A 23,907-nucleotide genomic window follows, 5' to 3' on the forward strand; every position below is an offset into this window, starting at 1 on the left:
CAGGTAAAGAATGTTACCGTAGTCAATGCGTGACGTTATTAGTGCGTTGACTACGGTTTTTTGGGTATTTTGGGGCAACATCCAGATAATTTTCTTTAACCATTTTATTATGGTGAAACAGAGGCCAGCCACTTTATTTGCCTGCTGTTTCATCGACAGAGTATTGTCAATAATGACTCCTAGATTTCTCACTTGTGTGGCTGGAATGAGAAGGTTAGTATTGTATTGATGAGTGACTGTATGTATGAGTGATTGTATGGGTGAATGAGTGGATGTGTGTGTAGACCTAGGTTATATTAAGGTTATATTAGAGTGTGAGGAGGTGCATCGTATTATCACATGAATGATATCATCAGTGGTATGATCAGTGATGTCAAATGAGATGTCATCAGTGATGTCATCAGTGATGTCATTTGAGATGTCATCAGTGATGTCATCAGTGATGTCACTGACCATGTCATGAATGATGTAATATGTGACATCATCAGCAGTGGATTGCGGGTGCGCGAAATATAGTTAGTCCAACTAACTATATAGGAGCAATTTCAATGGTTTTGTATGAGTAAAATATCCAGCTAACTATAACACCACTAAAACTTATAGTTTTTTTAGTGAATTTCAATGGTTTTTTAAATGCTAATACCTAACTATGTATGACCTGAAACCTATGGTTTTTTCAGTGAATTTCCAAGGTTTTTTAAATGCTAATACCTAACTATATATGACCTGAAACCTATGGTTTTTTCAGTGAATTTCAAAGGTTTTTTAAATGCTAATTCCTAACTATATAAGGCCTGAAACCTATGGTTTTTTCAGTGAATTTGCAAGGTTTTTTAAATGCTAATTCCTAACTATATAAGGCCTGAAACCTATGTTTTTTTCAGTGAATTTCAAAGGTTTTTCAAATGCTAATTCCTAACTATATATGGCCTGAAACCTATGGTTTTTTCAGTGAATTTCAAAGGTTTTTCAAATGCTAATTCTATTAGCGGATAACGTTTAAATATATTAATATCCTAGTGGGACCACCTGAGCACCCTAAGGGATCAGGGTGTTTCTACCCGGCCCCTTTTTGTGTTCTACACGTTTGTTTTTCTGCTTTTTTGTGCCTCAGTCTATTAAGACCCAAAATGGATGCCAACACTTCCTGGTTAGAAGTGTTGACAGCCAATGAGCATGCAGCTTTCTCGGGAAGGCATGCTGATTGGCTGTCACTGTCTGTCAACACTAGCACAAGATAGATGCCAACACCTCCTGGTTAGAAGTGTTGACAGCCAATGACCATGCAGCTTTCTCGGGAAGGCATGCTGATTGGCTGCCACTGTCTGTCAACACTCAAAACCAGGAAGTGTTGGCAGTCATCTTGTGCCTTGTTAGAACCAAGGCACAAGAAAGCAGTGAAACAAAGGTGTGAAACTCGCAAAGGGGCCAGAGTAGAATCACCCCGACCCCCTAGGCCTGCTCAGGGGGTCCCACAAAGACTAATGCAAAGCTTCCCCTAGCAGAGGGGAAGACTCCTCCGTGCACTGCTTAGAAGACTGAGTCTTAACTCTATTAATCCAAACCAAGATAGAGGTTTAAACAATGATGTGTAGATTCAAAGTGTTTGATTATTCTTCAAGTGCGCATTTATTTCTCTTTTTCCAATTAATCATTTAACTCATTCAACTTAATGGTTATAACAGATTATGTAGCATCATAATCTCAATGCTGCCGAGATAATGTCATATTTCCCAGATTTCCCAATGCATTTCGGGCTTTCTGGCAGCCCTTCATCAGGGGATTACTTAGGAAAACGCTGACGCTGCCACGTGTGTCGGCTCTGTTGTGGCTCATGCAGAGATAAGAGAAATAAATGCGCACTTGAAGAATAATCAAACACTTTGAATCTACACATCATTGTTTAAACCTCTATCTTGGTTTGGATTAATAGAGTTAAGACTCAGTCTTCTAAGCAGTGCACGGAGGAGTCTTCCCCTCTGCTAGGGGAAGCTTTGCATTAGTCCTTGAGTTTACCCACGCTGTGAGGCACAGACAGCGATTCCTCGGTAGCACGCAAGCATAGTACTCCAGCATCCAACAGCAACTACCCAGCGGTGCCAGTCCCATCCACCATTTTTGGTCCCACAAAGACTCCAAAGGCAAATTTTTTTTATTTTTTTTGTTTTTTTTTGTAAATGTCGGGGTACGCGTACCGTGCGCGTACCCCGCGATTTAAAAAAAAAAACACAATTTGCCTTGGGGGTCCTTGTGGGACCCCCTGGGCAGGTCTAGGGGGTCGGGGTGCTTCTACCCTGCCCCTTTTTTGAGTTCCACACGTTTGTTTTTCTGCTTTCCTGTGCCTCAGTCTACCGAGGCACAAGATGGCTGCCAACAGTTTCTGTTTTGGAGTGTTGACAGACATTGCCAGCCAATCAGAATGCATCTCGAGCTCAAAAGGTAAGCTTACAGTAAGCTTACACATAAGCTGCTATAGATATATACATTTTTTTGAACCTAAATTACTCAAAATCCACTGGAGCACATATCTTGAGACATAGCAAAGGCACATCGGGCTACCAGTCCCTACAATTTTGCCAAGTTTGGTGAAAATCCATTCAGCCGTTCGAGCTAAAAGTGCGACCGACCGCCCTATGGAAATTAACATGGGGAAAACACGTTTTGGGACCCCCCTTTAATCTCGGCCCCTGCTTGACGGATCCCCCCCCAAACTTCCAGGGAAGGACCGGAGCGCCGCGAGGCAAAGTTGCTGAAAAATTAAGGCAGATTCCTCTATTGGCGCCAAAGTTATTCCCAATAGAATGTTGTGATTTCCCTATGGAAATCAATCCTAACTATATATACCTACTGGCTATGGCCAGTAGGTAATATATATATATATATATATATATATATATATATATATATATATATATATATATATATATATATATACACACACACATATGACAACTGCCATTGCCTTATATGTATGTATTTGGGAATGTTTAAATTGCATGGCCATGATTTTCCCGAATCCAGTTTAGATGTGAAAGGGGCAAGTCAGTTTCATAGTAATGGAATGCAACTAACCTGTTTTCTCTTCTTGTTGTCGTTATCCTGGTTTTCTCAAGAAATCTTACATTTCGAATAGGATAGTAAACCAGATCATGACTGAACCAATCAATTAACATTTCAAATGCTAGCGCTACACTTGTGTTGAAAGTCACATTGTCTCTCTATTGTGCAAGTCAGGATCTTGCAGTCTATTTTGGAGCCAGTATTTTTGTAGTAGATACGGTGACTTGCATCCACGTATAAACAGTGGGTGCTATATGGGAGCAGTCAGCAGTGGGGGTGTAAGCTAAATGCCACCTTGATTTCTTTAATGTTTAATAGTACAGCGAAATAGGGGCAAGTAATCAAGTTATATTAATCTGACATTTCATGCAATTTTCAGGTGGAACAACTGATAAACCTGGGCCAGGTCCAAAACCAACCTTAGGACCAGTGACACCAGAGCTCTGCAAAAAAGATATTATATTAGATGGAGTGGCACAAATTAGGGGAGAGATATTTTTCTTCAAAGACAGGTATGTATGCAGCTTATGGAACTGCTTTCTTGAACAATGGTGACTTTCATATTCTCAGACTGAAATTCCTAAACATCTTGCAAGGACACTCTCAGAAAAGCACCAAAATACTAGAGCAATACTGTAAGGGCTAATTGATGACTCTTTATCTTCAACTGTCCACCAAAAGCACCAAACCAAAACTCCACTCCCACAGCTACATTAAATTTAAATTCCCCTAAGAAAATAGGTTGAAATGATGATCATGTTATTAAGCAAAACTTAAAAACTATCTAAATGCATGAGTAAGAGAGAGAGGTTCACCTATACCTCCTTCCCAATGGAGTGTTCATGATCTTACAAACAATATCACTGATGGCATCACAAATGACATAATTGAAAACATTAGTGCAGCAATTTGTGGTAAAATGGCAGCCCTAAGACAGGTCCTGAATATACTAGCCATAGCAAAGAGCAAGTACAGTGAGCTGTACAGATAGGGGTTTTGAGCTACGGAGTTTCAGTGTTTGGCCTACATCCAGGCCATGGGAGAAAAGGCAGATGTTTAGTTGTTTCTTGTGGTGGGGTCTTAATTGCAGGACCTATCTAAATCCGCATTCTCTTCCAGAGCACACTGAGTATGGTCAAATACCTTGCCTTGTGACCTTTAGGGTTACAGGTATTGTGCACAGGGCCTTAATAAAGGAAAGGCTCAGTGCCCACCTGCCAATACCAAAGAGAAACATCTACCTTTCACACTCAAATATGGACTTCTGTTAGGCCAGATCCTGCTCCAAGATCCTCCTAGGTATAACCAAACAGCATGCACAATTGATGTTCCGTTATGAAACATTCCAAGGTGGTCTCTCAAGTGGGGTCCTAGAAAAATGGGGGGAAGGGGTAGGCGCTCAAAACGCATTTCCACGATGCAATTTCCCATAGGAAAATTGAGCAGCGCTACAGCTAAAATGGCTGAACAGAATTTAACCACATTCAGCAGAAAACTTTACCCAGAAAGCATGCTTTTTGGGATTTGGTATAAATTAGTTCAGTAGTTTTCAGGACATTAAGATTCAAACTGTATGTATATATAGTGACACAATACCATTGCAGAACGAATGTGGTGTACCCCGGTAACACAATCTCAAAACAAACAATCTGATTGGCTGGCCACAACATAAAGAGAAAGTGTTGGCTGCCATGTTATGACTAGGGAATCAATCTCTGTGTCATAGAAAGCAAATGGAAATAAGGAAAAAGGATGCAGTGTACAGGTATCTTGACCCCTGGCTCCTAATAGGGCAACCCTGGGATCAAATTAATAAGATATTTTTTTCACTGTCCTGAGCTACTGGCATACTACAGTGAGGCTCAGTGTGGCTCCCAATGTAATTTTGCGGTAGCACTGCGGTACTCAATTGCCAACTTCAAGAACATGCAGGTTGGCTAGTAACAGATTCTTGGCTGCCTGTTCGTGGTTGGCCGCAGAGCCTGGAAGCAGGTCTGGCCATGCAGCCAACCCCATGCTGCACATAGCTAAAGGGCATGTGTGGCGTGGGTTGGCAGCATGTAGGGAGGTTGAACGCAGGGCCTAACTGCAGGCCAAGCTCTGTGGCCAACCCCACGCTGCATATAGCTGTAGCCTGTGCATGGAAAATGATTGTCTGCCTGTGGTGGTTGTGTGCAGGGCCTGGTACAGGCAACCCCTCACCGGCTGTGCGTGGGGTATGCAGAGTTTAGATGGGTAATAAAATATTACTTTACGTTAAACAAAAACTAGAAATTCACTAAAGAAACAAAGGTTAAAGTGACATTATATTTACATATTGTTATAATGTTTTACTTTACAATTTAAAAACCTGACAAAGTCACTAAAAAAAACAAGGGTTAAAGTGACTATATATCTATACTACTATTATAAAGCGAGAACTGTGTCCTTTGAGCCAGGTAAACTCGAAAAGTACACCACCAATCACAACACCCAATATAGCGTTGGAAAGGGGAGGTCCAGGAGATGGACATAGGCTATACATTTGGGCAACATATACATTACAAAGTGAAAACAATATTTGGGGTAAAGTAGTTCCTTGTGGGCGATCTTTTGCTGTTAGGGAGTAGCATGGGCGTGTCAAACTAAACCTGTGGGCGGCAACATTGGCAGAGGGGCATGGCCCATACAACGTCACTCGCTTCCAGGGGCTGCGAGCTTCAGGCACACAGAGCGCAGCAGGCACACACAAAACACCGCAAGTTCAGTAATACAGAAACTCGCTGCATGAAGAAAGAAACTCGCTGCAATATTGAAGCATCTATAGAAGTAAGCGTAGTGACGGTGGGCACATAAAGAGCGTGGGCGTGTGTAACTTACTGAGGGAGGTGACAAACAGCGTGGGCGGGGGTTTGAGGGACATCGCCATGTGTAAGTAAACGGAAAAAATATTCACATATGCCATGAATGTAGAAGTTGATGTGTATTCACTTCAGGCAGACACACTCGGCGTATCAGTTCTGTAATTACGCCTTATAAGGGGCGCAGCTTCCATCAACGGCGCGTCTTCCATCAACAAGACGCGTTACGTAGGAACGCTACATTCATGGCCCGCCTATTGCGATTACATACGTCACAGCCTTCACGACACCACGCAAAGGGTTCCCTAAGGAAAACAGACACTCCCGCTGCCGGCCACTCTGCTGAGCGTCTCCTGCAGCGGTGCTGCCCCCAGCCCCCTTCTGCCCCGGACAACGTCGGGACGGGCTGCTAGTATATATATATATATATATATATATATATATATATATTCCACATTTAAACTGCACCACCATTGAGGCACCACACACATGCGTGTTACAATCTTCTTTATTCAGCAAGTTGCAGGGAAATCATGTAAGTCATCACGCAGCTCAGGTAACCAACATGTTTCGGGCTATGCCACCCTTGTTCACGGTCATCACCAGAGAGCCCCAGCAGCAGATTTTTACACTGATTTAGACGATATGGCCTCGCTAATGACCAATTTATGAGTCTATAATCGTGTTTTCTCTTGTTAATGTGGGTGTATTTTTATGTTGATGAAATGGTGAAATATTTGTTGAAATGTTTTTATGGAATGTGTTAATGTATTTTTTTTAGATTGATTGAATGATTTTTATGTGATTTTAATTAAAGAAACATTTTTGTACTGTTCTAACAGAAGTGTTAGATTTTTATTTACCTACCTGGTCGTTGAATTAAATGAAATAATATTTTGTATTGATGTGATAGTTGTGTTATAAGTGTTGATAGTGTATAAAGCATTCTGATTGATTCCAAAGGGAAGTCATTCGAAACTTGTGAAGAGTACCTTATCCCTTTGGTCATAAAGGAGTCTCTCTCTATAATATAGACACTTCTATCAGGTCACAGACAGCAGGTCCAGTCTTCTTCTAATCGTTATCAGGGCCAGACATTGTTCTGAAGTGGCCACCTGAAGGTGTCACTCTAGCTAGTGGGTGGAAAGGACTCCTGGGCATACCCTAACTAATTGGGTAAAAGTTCACGGGGCAAAATATACCCACTTTAGGCCTTTTTAGGATGGCGACATTCAGCCATGAGGGTTGAAGGTGTATGTGGGGAGTGTATAATGGTAATTCTAGTGTCCTCCCACATTTAAAAATAACATGCAATTTGAGACAGCCACTGTAGCTACAATAAACCCAGAGCCAAAAGTTTGGTAAGACCAAAGAAGAGACCTTCAGCAACCAGACAGTGGATTCACAAGAATTGTCTTGGCATCCTGTTCTTTCCTTTCAATTGTGCCCAGGGTTATATGTAAACCCAGCAGACTTGTCAAGCAGGATTTGATGCACATGCAGTATTTTATACAATAGTGTCAAAAAATGCACACAGCACTCACCCTGCATATTCTGTGGTGTTCAGATGATTCATCTCTGCCCATTTCAGTCAGCCTATTGTTTGCTCCTTTGGACATTTCACACCTGTTCAAGACCAATTACAGGCTTGAAAAAGGTGTAGAGCCAATAACAATTAGTCCCCTGGATCTTCAGGCAGGGAAAAGTTACTTTCTAAAATTTCATTTTCTTTAATATTTATCACAAAACGGACTGCATAGTTAAATTGGATTGTAAATTACAATTAAAAATAGTTGTTTAATTACTTTCCTAGCTGGGCCCATTTCCTAGGTAAAGTATAAGGATTTTAATCTGTACTCTAATTTTCTATCTAGGGAAGCTTGGGCTGACAGAGTAAAAATAGTTTCTGAATGCTAGGCACTGTAAGGACATATTAACTGTTAATTTCTAGAAGTTCTACTTCTAAATAACATGCACCCTGCCTTGTGGGCTACAAGACCTACATATGGGCAACATTCATATTTAAACGGGAGATATTGACCTGTCAAAAGGGTTTATTCTGGCAGGTTGAATTGCATTTTTTCCACTTCTACAGTCAGGTTAGAATGGTTGGCCTGAAAGTCATGTTTGCACTGCCACTGTAATGGATGGCACAATAGGTACTGCAGCCCACTAATGGCATTTAACTTCCAGGGCAGGACAAATCAAAAAGTCCAAAGCATCACTGCTTTCTGGCAGCTAACTCCAATACTGTGAGTATCCTACTCATTAAGGCAAGGCAGGGCAGGGCCATCACAAAGGGCCCTATGCCCTTTGCTTTCACATGCCCCACAGCGTTAGAAGATGCCTTACCAATACATGGAGACATCATGAGGCAACTTGCCAGTTATAGCTTTAGATAGCATCAAGTTCTGGCCTGAACCTTGCGGCAAGGTGATAATGTGTTTTGTGTTTCCCCTGCCAGCTCTTTAATACCTTTCGGAACGGGACACCTGCACTGTCTGCCAGATCCATGGCATGCTGAGCTAGGTAGGCCCAAGCCTATCTTGCTAATAGGTCACTCCGACTCTAGCCTGGGTGGGTTCAATGCTTGTGCCTTTGCAATAGTGGAGCCAGCCCCAGCCCACAGCAGCATGAATGAATCTTAGTGTCGTGGAAGGGAGGTGGTCGAAGGTCTCACATATCTACGTCAGTAGGTTTGAAGGGGTGATCAGGAGATTTTCCCCTATCAAAGCATAACCTGAGCTAAAAGTCTTATTTTTCTCTGAGTTTTGAGTAACGGTATTGGATGTTATCACCTAACAACACATTCTTTGTGATACTGTGTACCAAAAATTAACCATTTACTACTTAAAGCATTTAACAAATTGCTCCTTTTTTAAGCCCTGTGTACCTGGAGAATGAGTAGCCCAAAAGGTTCACATTGTGCTTTTCACCCTGATTTGCAGTTATCCCTGGTTTCACAGCATTTAGACATCCATAATGCTCCTCGAATTCACCTACAACATTCCATGGTGCCCTACTTTTTCAGTAGTGACATCCTACACACGTGTAACAATTCACCTGTATTCCTGATCTGAAGAATGCCTGGCTATCCCCATCCTTTTACACCCATAGCGCTTATTACTAGGGATTTAAAGCTGTTACCTCTTTCCGATCACATACTTCAGTGTAGTTCAGAGATGTATGTTCCAAGTATCAAAAGCTGAAAGGGGCGAGTCGGCGTTTATGCTTTCGCAGTTGGTGAACTGTGTACCATTGAGAAAAGCAATCATAATACCGACTACTAACTAGCACAGGGCACTTTAATGTAAATGCAGAGGAGAGAGAGAGAGAGAGAGAGAGAGAGAGAGAGAGAGAGAGAGAGAGAGAGAGAGAAACCTTTATAAATTCAAATAAAGAACGGACTGCAAGTTACATGTGAGTAACCTGCAGATTGCACAAAAGTATGCTTAAGAATGCTGACTTTACAACTAATTTCCACCAATACTAACTCATCTTTGCGAACCAGAGTGGGCTCCCCGCAAGCAGCTGACAAGCCTGTCTCAGGTGACGCCCAACCTGGATTATAATATTCAAAACGCTTGTCGAAGAACCTCTGCCCAACCCAGAGGACTTGGTTAACTCTGCCTTCTGCCTGCCATAGTTATTAGTGGTAAATACAAGGAAGCGCTCCCTAAAAGCTGGATAACAAATTTAAGCGGGTTCCTAAACAGGATAAGAGTCAGAACTCAGTCAGGGACAACTCACACATCCGATATCTGAAAAAAGCAAGGAAATCGTCATTAAAAACACAAGTGAATGAATTTCTCCGAGTCTGGTTCTTGTCTTAACTTATTGGGAAGCAATGACAGCGTTGTACTGCTGCAGCTCCGGAGCGTGGGCGTGTGTGGGCGCGAGCTCAGCCCGCAGCAATGAGGAACAGATGTGCTGATGAAGTGCCCCATTGTAAACCTGCTGTGATTTCTGCTCTGCTTAGATTCATATGGAGGACTGTGAACCCGCGCACCAAACCTTCGGGCCCTCTACTCATTGGCACCTTCTGGCCAGAGCTGCCAGAAAAAATTGATGCCGTCTACGAAGCTCCTCAGGAAGAGAAGACAATATTTTTCGCAGGTACTTATTTTGAATTATTCTCTTTTTCATGTTCCCACATATCTTTAATTGACTAATGCAACCATTCCTTTAAAAAAAACAAGGTTCTGTTTAATGGTTTAGCAGATGTAATCAGTTAAACCCACGTGTAGATCTTGTGGTTCTTTTTCATGACAACTCATAGGCGAGAAGCTTCCCCATGATTGTCCCAAACATTGCATGGTCTATTGTAACCGCCAAACATTCTTGTATGCTGTCCAAACAGACCTGAAGTTAACATCAAAGGCAAATATCTCTGGACAGTACACTATGGGGAAATTTAACAAACGGCCACGCAGTGCAGCCCTCTTGCTGTGCTGCGTGAAAGGTAGAGGGCAGAAATGCACCGTATTTAACATTATATGGCGCTTACCTGCTCTCTGCCTGCAATGGCCCACAATGTGCTGCGTAGTGCCAACGCATGGTGCAAGGGTGCCTGCATTGTAGAGGGCAACGGGCAATTTCCTGCACAAAACAATCTGCAGAGGCATTTTCCTCTTTCTAAGTGTGGGCAGAATGCAGCACTTTTAAAAAAGGGAAATTACGAGGATAAATAAAGTTATTTGTTGGGGGAATGCGTACAATTGTGACGCATTCCCAGGTCTATCACTCTTGGTAAATCTGTGAATTTGTCGGAATACAAGGGTGGATGCGTGGGAACACCCACGCGGCACCCATGTAATGCCTTCACCACGCCAAGTAACGCAAGCCAGCGTGTTGCGTTGCTTTGCGTTACACTAGGTTTACCAAGCCACGCAGGGCCGCACTCTGTGACTTTGAGTGGCTTGATAAATGTTAATATAGATTTTGAGCCACCCTGGTTCACCCCTGATTCACCTTGCATAGCGCAGGAGGATGCAAGACCTATAATAAATATGCCCCCCAGTCTTCCAAGTAAGTTTATTGAGAAGTGGTTTACTTACCCTTAGAATCAAGCACTTGCAAAGGCAATCCTGTTTTACTATTGCACATGTGTGCATGTGTCAAGGTGCATGTGCATGCATGGCTGGCAACCTAGAAATAGGTTTTCTATTACAAACAAAACATTCCATGGTGCTACCAATATACACATGTGCATCATGATGTATGTGCACGTGGTGGACAGCCATGTTAGAATGGAAAATATAGGAAAATAGAATGGGAAAAAAAGAAAAATTAGTATACAAAAATTATGAAAACTAATGCAAATGGCCCCACAGCACCTTGCAGCTACGGCCTTCGTAAGAAAAAAATATTTTCAACATACGGAGCAGAATAAAGAGCATGATGGGGAAAGGGGAGATGATAGACTGGGGAGCAGAGAGAGGGCAATGAAGAGAGTGTGGGGAGACAGGTGGAGAGAGTAAGGTTACACATGCACACCAATGGAGTGCTGAAAGTAAAATCAAACAATCATTGGGAAAGCCAATATGTTTTGGTAATCCAAGAGCTCTTGGCGTTGTTAATGTCTTTAAGTCATGTTAAATAGCAGTGGCATTTCCAAACATTGATCTGTATGATGGATCAGATAATACTGTATGTTTTACTATTGTTCAATACATAATTTTGTCTATTAACAGATGATTTGGATTTTTAGTCCTTTTGTTTCTGTACTGCCACTGAATATTACTCTCCTACCTGATGAGAAGTTAAAGTCATGTGTCTACAGGTCTGCCCCTTTCTTTCAGCCAGTTCCTAATCTCTGCATGTGTGGCTAACACACTAAAAATATATTTTTTTCAAGTTAATTTAGTTCACAGGCTGTACTTTCTTCAGCTTCGGCACCAATAAGTCAAACTGGCGCAACGCCAAGTTCACACTAGCAAATGTGGCTGAGTGTGCACCCTAGATGTGGGTGCACACAGTGGTGTGGGTTGAGGGTTAACAGAATCTTTTCACATGATTGCAACACGGCTTGACTGGCTATATGTTCCTAACTCATGTGGCATCTGACTTTAAGGTATTTTAGGAGCGTGCATACCCCTCCAGCCATGTGTGCTATATCGGGTCTGATCTCCCTTGACCATTGTAGTGTTGCTACGCCTACCTGTGGGATTAATCTAAGGCTTCCTGTTCATGCGTTTGTCTGCCGGCATCGTACCACCCCACCTGTGACAGTGTCAGATTCAAATGATACAGTAATTTTGAGTCCCTCCAATGGAATTAGTTACATTATCTTTTTTCCTGGGCTGCTTCTATGTACAAACACTTGCTCATCAGATCTACCTCTGTACAAACATGGAAACTATGGGCCTGATTTAAAGTCTGGCTCACGGTTACTCCATCACGAATGTGACAGATATCATGATCACCTTATTGCAAGTGCCATAAGATGTAACACACTTGTAATAAGTTAGACGGGATATCTGCCACGTTTGTGACAGAGTAAATCGTCCAACAAACTCTAAATCAGGTCCTGTGTCACCAAGAATAAAATACGGTTCAGAAATCTTCATATACTTCATCTCCAGTTCTCCCCCAGACATATCTCTGAACCATCTCATAATACAGGTCTCTGTTATTTGCATTACGGCTGGCCACCTATGTCAAAAAGCTGGACTGGAGGCCCTATGTCAATTTGAGGTTATTGGGCCCCAGTTGTATCAAGGTGTCATTTGCTTCTGGTGGCTCTCCAGCCATGTATGCTAACAGCTTCTTATTGCTCACAGTGCCAATTCTTTCTGCAATCAGTCCAGTAGGGCTACCAACACAATCTAACATTGCCACATCTAAGTAACACTAAAATGATTTAGTCCACTGGAACCTACGTGGCTTGCTGAGAAAACTTCACATTGATGATATTTGGCCACACCAGCTTTGCTGTGGTCATGTCCATCCTGTCATGTCTTCCCTTTCCCTCCCAAACTTCAAAATGCCGCCTGATACACCTGAATCTTCCATCCCTCTGTTGGTGTGGCTGGGAACATCTCTTACCTTAAGTAACCATGATATGATGCTAGCAGCATCTTTAAAACACAGTCCTGCCCCTTCATCCAGTACCACAGTTAAAGTCTTCAGGAATGGTACATATTGCTTACAAGGGATTTGATCTGCCAGCTGTTACTTCCACCTGGCCAATTTAAAAGAAGATTTCGCTAAAAAAATGTTCCAAGCTCATGTATATGAACCAATGCAGCCCAGTTGAACATGAACTGTAGAACAGGATTTTAGACACAGGAAATGTATAGAACAGACTGACTCTAGTCCTTGCACCATGGGCTAATCAAAAGTTATAAATGGCACATTTTTTACATGAAGTGCACAATATGAAAAACACTACAGATAATACCCGTCACCCTAAAATAAAGGTACTAGCTATTTGGGTCACCAAAGTATTAAGCCTTAGCATTACAATACTTCAGGCCACATATCATTTAGACTGGGTTCCATCAGCCAGCAGGGCTACCTGGGTGCAGGTGACAGGCTGAGTCAGACAATAGTTTTCCTCACTGAGCTAATATGTGCACATTCATGTTTACACTTATTGCACCTACTCTGTGCCCCTTACCCTACTTGTCCACCCTAAGCGTGGAAGGGTATACTCAGACATGAGTCCCTTGCTCATTGCACCATCAGGATTCAAGCAAGCCGGGCCGAAGACGGCTGTAATGCCAGAAACCGGTCCCCGGAAGCTTGTTTCCTTCCCAGTGTAAGAATTGGCTTTTGTAGTTTGGTTTGCCCTGTTCCCATCATGCACTGGGACAGGAACAGACTAATTTGCATACAGCCAGGTTCTGAAACTGGGACGGTGCAATGAGCTAAAAAACGGTGTTGGATCTAGCCCTGATCTTTTGACTGGGTGAGAGTATTCTGCTTAATTCAGAGACTCTGTCCCTCACCACCCCTTGTTGTAAATATTTTTGTCCACCCTAAGCGTGGAAGGGTATACTCAGACATGAGTCCCTTGCTCATTGCACCATCAGGATTCAAGCAAGCCGGGCCGAAGACGGCTGTAATGCCAGAAACCGGTCCCCGGAAGCTTGTTTCCTTCCCAGTGTAAGAATTGGCTTTTGTAGTTTGGTTTGCCCTGTTCCCATCATGCACTGGGACAGGAACAGACTAATTTGCATACAGCCAGGTTCTGAAACTGGGATGGTGCAATGAGCTAAAAAACGGTGTTGGATCTAGCCCTGATCTTTTGACTGGGTGAGAGTATTCTGCTTAATTCAGAGACTCTGTCCCTCACCACCCCTTGTTGTAAATATTTTTGTCCACCCTAAGCGTGGAAGGGTATACTCAGACATGAGTCCCTTGCTCATTGCACCATCAGGATTGAAGCAAGCCGGGCCGAAGACGGCTGTAATGCCAGAAACCGGTCCCCGGAAGCTTGTTTCCTTCCCAGTGTAAGAATTGGCTTTTGTAGTTTGGTTTGCCCTGTTCCCATCATGCACTGGGACAGGAACAGACTAATTTGCATACAGCCAGGTTCTGAAACTGGGATGGTGCAATGAGCTAAAAAACGGTGTTGGATCTAGCCCTGATCTTTTGACTGGGTGAGAGTATTCTGCTTAATTCAGAGACTCTGTCCCTCACCACCCCTTGTTGTAAATATTTTTGTCCACCCTAAGCGTGGAAGGGTATACTCAGACATGAGTCCCTTGCTCATTGCACCATCAGGATTCAAGCAAGCCGGGCCGAAGACGGCTGTAATGCCAGAAACCGGTCCCCGGAAGCTTGTTTCCTTCCCAGTGTAAGAATTGGCTTTTGTAGTTTGGTTTGCCCTGTTCCCATCATGCACTGGGACAGGAACAGACTAATTTGCATACAGCCAGGTTCTCAAACTGGGATGGTGCAATGAGCTAAAAAACGGTGTTGGATCTAGCCCTGATCTTTTGACTGGGTGAGAGTATTCTGCTTAATTCAGAGACTCTGTCCCTCACCACCCCTTGTTGTAAATATTTTTGTCCACCCTAAGCGTGGAAGGGTATACTCAGACATGAGTCCCTTGCTCATTGCACCATCAGGATTCAAGCAAGCCGGGCCGAAGACGGCTGTAATGCCAGAAACCGGTCCGCGGAAGCTTGTTTCCTTCCCAGTGTAAGAATTGGCTTTTGTAGTTTGGTTTGCCCTGTTCCCATCATGCACTGGGACAGGAACAGACTAATTTGCATACAGCCAGGTTCTGAAACTGGGATGGTGCAATGAGCTAAAAAACGGTGTTGGATCTAGCCCTGATCTTTTGACTGGGTGAGAGTATTCTGCTTAATTCAGAGACTCTGTCCCTCACCACCCCTTGTTGTAAATATTTTTGTCCACCCTAAGCGTGGAAGGGTATACTCAGACATGAGTCCCTTGCTCATTGCACCATCAGGATTCAAGCAAGCCGGGCCGAAGACGGCTGTAATGCCAGAAACCGGTCCCCGGAAGCTTGTTTCCTTCCCAGTGTAAGAATTGGCTTTTGTAGTTTGGTTTGCCCTGTTCCCATCATGCACTGGGACAGGAACAGACTAATTTGCATACAGCCAGGTTCTGAAACTGGGATGGTGCAATGAGCTAAAAAACGGTGTTGGATCTAGCCCTGATCTTTTGACTGGGTGAGAGTATTCTTCTTAATTCAGAGACTCTGTCCCTCACCACCCCTTGTTGTAAATATTTTTGTCCACCCTAAGCGTGGAAGGGTATACTCAGACATGAGTCCCTTGCTCATTGCACCATCAGGATTCAAGCAAGCCGGGCCGAAGACGGCTGAAATGCCAGAAACCGGTCCCCGGAAGCTTGTTTCCTTCCCAGTGTAAGAATTGGCTTTTGTAGTTTGGTTTGCCCTGTTCCCATCATGCACTGGGACAGGAACAGACTAATTTGCATACAGCCAGGTTCTGAAACTGGGATGGTGCAATGAGCTAAAAAACGGTGTTGGATCTAGCCCTGATCTTTTGACTGGGTGAGAGTATTCTGCTTAATTCAGAGACTCTGTCCCTCACCACCCCTTGTTGTAAATATTTTTGTCCACCCTAAGCGTGGAAGGGTATACTCAGACATGAGTCCCTTGCTCATTGCACCATCAGGATTCAAGCAAGCCGGGCCGAAGTCGGCTGTAATGCCAGAAACCGGTCCCCGGAAGCTTGTTTCCTTCCCAGTGTAAGAATTGGCTTTTGTAGTTTGGTTTGCCCTGTTCTCATCATGCACTGGGACAGGAACAGACTAATTTGCATACAGCCAGGTTCTGAAACTGGGATGGTGCAATGAGCTAAAAAACGGTGTTGGATCTAGCCCTGATCTTTTGACTGGGTGAGAGTATTCTGCTTAATTCAGAGACTCTGTCCCTCACCACCCCTTGTTGTAAATATTTTTGTCCACCCTAAGCGTGGAAGGGTATACTCAGACATGAGTCCCTTGCTCATTGCACCATCAGGATTCAAGCAAGCCGGGCCGAAGACGGCTGTAATGCCAGAAACCGGTCCCCGGAAGCTTGTTTCCTTCCCAGTGTAAGAATTGGCTTTTGTAGTTTGGTTTGCCCTGTTCCCATCATGCACTGGGACACGAACAGACTAATTTGCATACAGCCAGGTTCTGAAACTGGGATGGTGCAATGAGCTAAAAAACGGAGTTGGATCTAGCCCTGATCTTTTGACTGGGTGAGAGTATTCTGCTTAATTCAGAGACTCTGTCCCTCACCACCCCTTGTTGTAAATATTTTTGTCCACCCTAAGCGTGGAAGGGTATACTCAGACATGAGTCCCTTGCTCATTGCACCATCAGGATTCAAGCAAGCCGGGCCGAAGATGGCTGTAATGCCAGAAACCGGTCCCCGGAAGCTTGTTTCCTTCCCAGTGTAAGAATTGGCTTTTGTAGTTTGGTTTGCCCTGTTCCCATCATGCACTGGGACAGGAACAGACTAATTTGCATACAGCCAGGTTCTGAAACTGGGATGGTGCAATGAGCTAAAAAACGGTGTTGGATCTAGCCCTGATCTTTTGACTGGGTGAGAGTATTCTGCTTAATTCAGAGACTCTGTCCCTCACCACCCCTTGTTGTAAATACTACCTGTCTACAAGCAGCTAACCATGCACTAAAAGATGGATACTGGAGGCTGCGACATCTAATACATTTTCCAGTAGCATTATAATGAGTGTGGCTCCATTTCGGTGTCAATCACTACAACAGATGTCAAAAACCACTTCTGTATTCTGTTATACTGACCATGCTGAAGAACACTATGCACCCACACAATTCCAAGTGACTGCTACTCATTTGCTCCATAGACTTTTAGGAACAGCTTTACACCAGCACCCATACCATGAAGTGGTCCATGTTGTGTGGGAGCCCCAAGGCCGCCTTTTAGATGGGGGACTGGAGGTCCAGCGGAACCTCCATGCATCCCTATGCAGGTGAGTGCAGTCACACACTGCACCTGCCCGTGGGGGGATACGTGTCTCCTACTTCAAAGTCAAGCTGATCTGCCATCTTCAATGAAAGACATCACAGGTTTCAAACCGCTGCTCTTTTTCACTCATCTACTCTTGCAAGTCATGCTATAAACTTGTGAGTTCGCTCCCGCAATAAGGAGAGCACATGTTTACATAATGAGGAGAACTTCCACATTTGCCTTGAGCGCAACCAATGAGGCCATGCATCCATTAATGTAACTTGGCCAGCAGCCTAATATCATAGTCCGGTGAGCATATCAAAATATGAAGGCAGTTTTTTGGTTTGGTACGCAACATGGCATTTATGTTTTTGCGTGATGGGGGCACCTACGAGCTTCCATCCAAGTTTACGCAATAGAGCAGGCAAAGAAAAAAACATTGTCTATCTTTTCTCTGCTCAGAACCTCAGCTCCCTCAGCAATTTAGTCTCTGGAGATGTCTTAATAGCGCTTGTGTCTAAATGATATAAACAAAGGCTTTAGCCTTGCATGCAGAGGATTATAATGATGTGTAAACAGTGAATGATGTGTACCATATGCTTTCTGCAGCCAGACCCGCAGGCTATAAACAATGAACAGTTGCATCATAAGCTTACAGTTGTACATCAGAGAATCTGAGAGTAAGGAGCGCTCTATGCAATGTTGCGCTTAATAACCCCCCTCTTTCTTTTTTCTCTTTCTTCTCCACCTAAAACCAAACAGCCAAGTAAATGTTTCAAACTGTATTGTATTGTATATGCAAAATTTTATTTTCAATAAAATACTTTGAAATAAAAAAAAACATTTTGTTATGTTAGTCTCCATAGCATTACCTCACTATTAGACTGTCTGAGTGAGCACTCCTAATCTGATCTAATATCACTATGAAGAATGATGTGAGAACTCTCCCACTTGTCACCTTCACCATCTGCACATTTTAACCCCCTTAGCTGCGGCGGCTATTCCGCCGCAGCGCTAAGGGGGAGGCGGGGCCACGCGGCGCTCCCGTACTCGTGACGGAACCGCTCCGTCACGAGCCTCGGATGGGCTGTGCTCGTGACGGAACGGTTCCGTCACGGCCCCGCCCGCTCATCAGAACGCTCAGCGCGGATTTCGCACCGCGCAGGCGCGGCGAGCGGGCTGTGACAGAACCGTTCTGTCACCAGCACAGCCCACCCGAGGCTCATGACTGAACGGTTGCGTCACGAGCACGCAACGGGTTAAAGAAAATAGCTCATTATGGGGAGAACAACACTTTTATTACTGTTGTGTTTGTTTTTTTGTTAGCAAGTGCCTTGTGTTGTGGTTTGCAGAACATTGGGGGCACATTTACTAAACTTTCATGCAATTCAGGGAAGCAAGCAAAGTTGCTACCCTCTGTTGCGTGAAATGGAGAGGGCAGAAATGCTCTATATGTAAAAAGATATGGAGCATGTCTGCTCTCTCCTTGCGCTGGTGAACTGTGTGCAGCCTAACACCGACGCAGGCACCCTTGCACCATAACGCCCAGGTGCCTGCATTACAGGCAGATTTGAGGCATTTTCCTCTTTCTGTGTGCGCTTTAGAATTTAGCACCCATGGTAAGAGGAAATAGAGAGGACAAATAAAGATATTTCTCATTGTTATGCCTCACTTGGGAAGACGGACCATTTTGACGAATTACTGGGTTATCAATGCACCAAAATCCATGGTTGGATGCATGGGGACTCCCATGCTCCACCCATGTAATTTAACGTAACGCAGCACAAGCATCTGCCTTCCGTTACATTTATTTACAAAGCCACACAAGGCCACGCAAATCAAGTCTTGCATAGCTTTGTATATATTACTAAAGCCTTTGCGTTATCCTTGTGTGATACAAGGACAACGCAAAGGCTTCATACCTGTGTGCCTGAGTTTTCCCTGTTAACGCACATTAATAGAAATTGATTTTCTTAATTATTTTTGCATTTGATATCTTAATCATATTACCTATCCGTTCTTCGAATTGGGAGAATACCATATTCTATTTTGAGAAATATAATACAAATGAAAATAAATCATTAATTTAAAACAAACTTTCGTTATATTAGGAGAGACTCAAACATTCCTTATCTGACTTTATGGGGAGATCAGCTCTAATGAACCCCAGAGATTGTTTATTATGCCTATTTCCTTATCCGAAAATAAGAAACTAAGCAGCAAATTTAACGCTCTTGCTTTATTGTTAGCAAAAAGCCATGTAGCAGTGACCTGTAATCTCGACACAGAGACTAGGAGTCCGATTACAATGTCGGTCGGAAAGGCTCCGTATGGCATTTGGCAAGTCAAAATCTGATTCGGAACCCACCTTTCCGACTGACGCAAGCACATTTCCGAACGACCAATTACGATGGTTGGAAAAATTTTCGGGCTTTCCGAGCGGCATTCATAGTAAGCTTGTCAGTCGAAGCCGACCGAGCGATTACGAGGTCTGATTCGGACAGCCTTTCAGAATCGGTTGTTCTGACATGGATCGGCTGTCGGAATCTGACTTTGGGGGCCAGTAGCAGGCCCCCCTTCACCCATGGGTCTCCAAAATGGGGCCTGTGGGGTACCCCTGGTTTCCCCCTTTCCGTGCAAGCACAATGTAGCAGGCACCATGGGGTGCCCACCACAGGGTGCATGATTTTCCACAAGCACCCTTTTGTTCAATGGGAGTCTCTGTAGTCGGTCGAAAGACCGGCTCCCATTAAAGTCAATGGGAATCCAACTGAACGGTGTTCGGAACCATCGTAATCGGCCGGTCAGCCTCCACAAATCAGATTCGGTCAGAAACCATTCTAAACCGATTCGGTCGTAATGCTTTCCAAACGGCGTCGCAATCAGCCCCTAAATGTGGTAAGATGGACATCAGATGTTCTGAAATGGAGCAACCTTATAAGCATGATGTTCCACACTGAGAACTGAGATGACCTGATGTGGCCTGTGCTTAAGACGAGATACTGAATGCAATGTCAATTGAGGGGATCTAACCCAATTAGTAGATTTTTGAAAGGAATAAGGGTTCAGAATTTACAGGGGATTATGTACATGGGACAGGGCCAGAAGGACCACTGTCAGGAATAAGCACTTTTAGAACTAGCACTTTGTAGAAATAACACTTAGCACATAGAACAGATCATAACTGTAGCACCAAATAGCAAATGTAGCACACAACCAGTAACCACTGGTAAAAGGTAAGTACCTCCTACGCAATCCTAACCACCTTAGGAAAATATCACGCAGGTAACCATGAGCTCACTAGCATAACCATACTAGGAAAAATAACCTCCGAAGCATAACAATACATTCAGAGGTATAGGCCAGAAACTTCACACATGATGCATAAAAACACATTCAGAGGTATAGGCAAGCAGCTTTGTACTTGATGCATAAAAACACATTCAGAGGTATAGGCAAGCAGCTTTGTACATGATGCATAAAAACACATTCAGCGGTGTAGGTAAGACACATGATGCATGAAGACACTTTCAGAGGTGTAGGTGCTGCGCAAAATATCACATAGGGCATGAACACGTACCTCACGCAAGGGCACAACACCTGAATGGTCCCTAGGCTAACTTGGCCTCTCAGGGGCTAGGACGCCCTGTGTCCACAATGTCAGGGCAGGCTGTGCAGGCAGCCAACAGCAGATAGCGCAAAGGTTCCTAAATGGAGCAGCTGCCCACTAAGTGCTGGGCAGCTGGAGAACTGAGCCTGGCACAAGCGTGCCTCCTAGCTCTCTGTAGGGCTCCAAATGAACAGTAGGGCCCCAACCAATGTGGGAACCTGGGCGCCTCGTGGGCTCTGTGACCAAACAACTGGGCCCGGAAGCCTCGTGGTCTTTGAATACCAAAAATGCTGCCAACACTGGGGGGGAGCAGCCCGCTGCCAGCCGGGGCCTCTCTACCACCCTAAATGCCCCTGTCGTTGGAGTCCCACTCGGGGGACTCAAGAGAACAATGTCCCCTAATTGTTGGTAGAGCCTCGGGGCTCTAAAGGCACACTGCGCCCGGGAGCCTCTTGGGCCCTAAAACAAGGGCACCGCCGTGACGTTGGAGTCCCACTCAGGGGACTCGAAATTAGCAAATTTGCCCGGGGGCCTCGTGGGCTTTAAAACAGAAATGCCCCCGTCGGTGGAGTCCCCCCTCTGGGGACTCGGAAACAATGGCCCTCAGACGTGAGCTCTTAACAACAATGTCCCCCGGAGCCTCTTGTGGGCTCTGAAACCGGATGCCCCCCAATGCCAGAACGGAGCCCCACTCACCGGGACTCCTAGGCGGCGTCTCGCTGGCCTTCCACAGGCTGACTTGGCTTCGGGGAGACTCCTCGGGCAGACTCCGGCAGTGTGATGGGCTTTCCTCGGGGACACGGGAGCCCCGCATGTAATCAGGTTCCTTTGCCGGCCACTCTGCAATTGGCCAGCAGCCGGTCGCGCTCGTCTTCCTACTTCCGGGGCCTTCTTCTGGGACCCCAGCCGGCGTAGCCTCCACCTCGGGGAAGCTTCCCCAGCTCGAGGTGCAGGCGGGCAGGGCAGCCAATTGCTGCGCGGCCCTCTAGATGAGCCTCCCGGCTCAGGGGGCGCCTCAGCCAATGGCAACGCGGCCCCGGAGTTGAGCCTCCAGGCTCCGGGGCGCGTTAGCCAATGGCGGCGCGCTCTTCCAAATGAAGCCCCCGGGCGGCGGCGGTGAGTCTCTGCTGTCCCGGGTTGCGGCGGGGAATCGGCCACAAAATGGGGGTATGCTCCCTCAAAGGAATTAAAATATAGCGCAGCAATTTCTGCAGGGTGAGCACCTGCTAAAAAGGTTTTAAAGAGTATGGCAAATAAACGAGGTGGGCTCCCGTGTAGTTACAACATCCCTGGCGGGGTGGGCACTCGCCAGGGATTTCGAAGTTGGCAAAGATGCGGGGAATCAGAAGCGCGGCCCCTCAGGACAGCGCAATCCTCTTTAGGCACCACAAAATAAAGCGCTCCCTTGGAGGTGAAGATTCAGCGCTCCCCTGGTGCTGGGAGGCCAACAGTCCCAGGAAAGTCTCAAGTCCAGGGAAAAGTTCTAAAAGGGAATGAAGGCAAGGAGGGAGGCAAAAGCTGGGCCCAGGGGCCAGCTCACAGGGTCCTCCAGGCAAGGAGGCAGTCCCCAGTGGTGGTTCCTCCTGGTGCCCAGCAGGAGCAGGCCCCCTCCAAGTTAGGATCAGCAAGAGAACATTTTCATGGGGTCACAGCCCCTTTTTATATACACATTTCCTTTGTCTGAGTCTGTAGGGTGGGGGAAAAACAGTTGCAGCTTGTTTTGGAGCACTCTGATGTGCTCAACCCCTCACACTATTCACTGGCCAGGCTAGGGTCATCAGTCGCACCACAGGGGGTGGAGCCAGCATTGTGTGGGGCAAGCCCAGCCCTATTCAGGTCCCAGGTGTACTCCTCCCTCACATCACTCATGCAGATCTCTCCACTCACCACCGGGGCAGACCCATCCTGACTCCTGGAGCCAGGCTCACCAGCCAGCTCCAGCCAATCACAAGCCAGACAGCCAGTTCACATAAATTACACAGACATGCCAACTTCTAGAAGTGGCACTTCCACACTAGGCACATTAACGCCCCATACATCATCGTGCAGCATTTAATCACACGAGTCCGCACATACCAAACTCGCCCCTGCACTCCCCACACATCACAAACTACCAGGCACACATACATTCCCCATGCATTCCTATAGGAGGGCAGGCCAACCTCACTACACGCATGCACTTTACCCTGGGACACACTGGTAAAGTGCGCAGAAACCAAAAATCACTAACACCAGGTCACAATTAAAAGCAAAAAGTTTAGGGGTGAACCTGCCAGAAGGGCCAAGTCCAACAACTAATATTACTGTGCATGAGAGAGAAGGATAAAGCATGAGGCCGCCATCTCACTGTAGTTAAATATAATGTACTCTCAGTACCCTATTGTATACTGAACAGAGGGGTGGGTTTGCAAAGGAACAGAGTTTGTTCATAGGGGAGGCCTTTTTCTTTTCCACAGTGATAGGTGCGCTACGTCTAATTAGAACATTGGAATTTTGGGAGCTTCAAAAGGCTTACCAACCTCTGATTGCCTCCTGATGGATGTTTTTCCAGAGAGGCTGTGAACAACATCAAATAGAGAAACAGAGCAAAGCTCAATTTGCCTATGGTCACACTATTACCCATTTATAATTCTATTGGTTGGGTATGTCTCATTGCACCCTACTGACTGCACTGGACCATGAAATGAGCTGAGTGATGGCAGCCTCTGAGGGTTTCAATAACAACACAAAATCATAGCAGCTTTTTTCATCTTTAGGGACATCAAAGAAAACTCGATCTCTGCTGTTAATGATGTCTCTCTGAACTTCAAGCCCATTGCTGACAGCTATGGGCTACAATTCTATATATGGGACCTGAATATGATGTGAAGGCCCAGTTCATCATACAGCACCCATGGCAATGAGACAGTTTTAAGAATGGGAACAGCACCTGCCTCAGTATAGAACACACAATAGTATTGGAAGGGTTGAAGAGGAAT

At 45.0% G+C, this 23,907-nt stretch overlaps 1 protein-coding gene across 1 annotated transcript in view; it reads left to right on the top strand.

The window, feature by feature from the left end:
* Positions 1-23,907, top strand: part of MMP2 (matrix metallopeptidase 2) — a 211,535-nt gene that overhangs the window by 174,367 nt on the left and 13,261 nt on the right. The window contains exons 9-10 of the mRNA XM_078669873.1: positions 3,440-3,572; positions 9,880-10,016. Coding sequence (XP_078525999.1) covers positions 3,440-3,572; positions 9,880-10,016 — 270 coding nt within the window. The remainder of the gene's footprint in view (positions 1-3,439; positions 3,573-9,879; positions 10,017-23,907) is intronic.

Source organism: Lissotriton helveticus, chromosome 12 (genome assembly GCF_964261635.1).
Source record: "Lissotriton helveticus chromosome 12, aLisHel1.1, whole genome shotgun sequence".
In the NCBI taxonomy this organism is placed as follows: domain Eukaryota; kingdom Metazoa; phylum Chordata; class Amphibia; order Caudata; family Salamandridae; genus Lissotriton; species Lissotriton helveticus.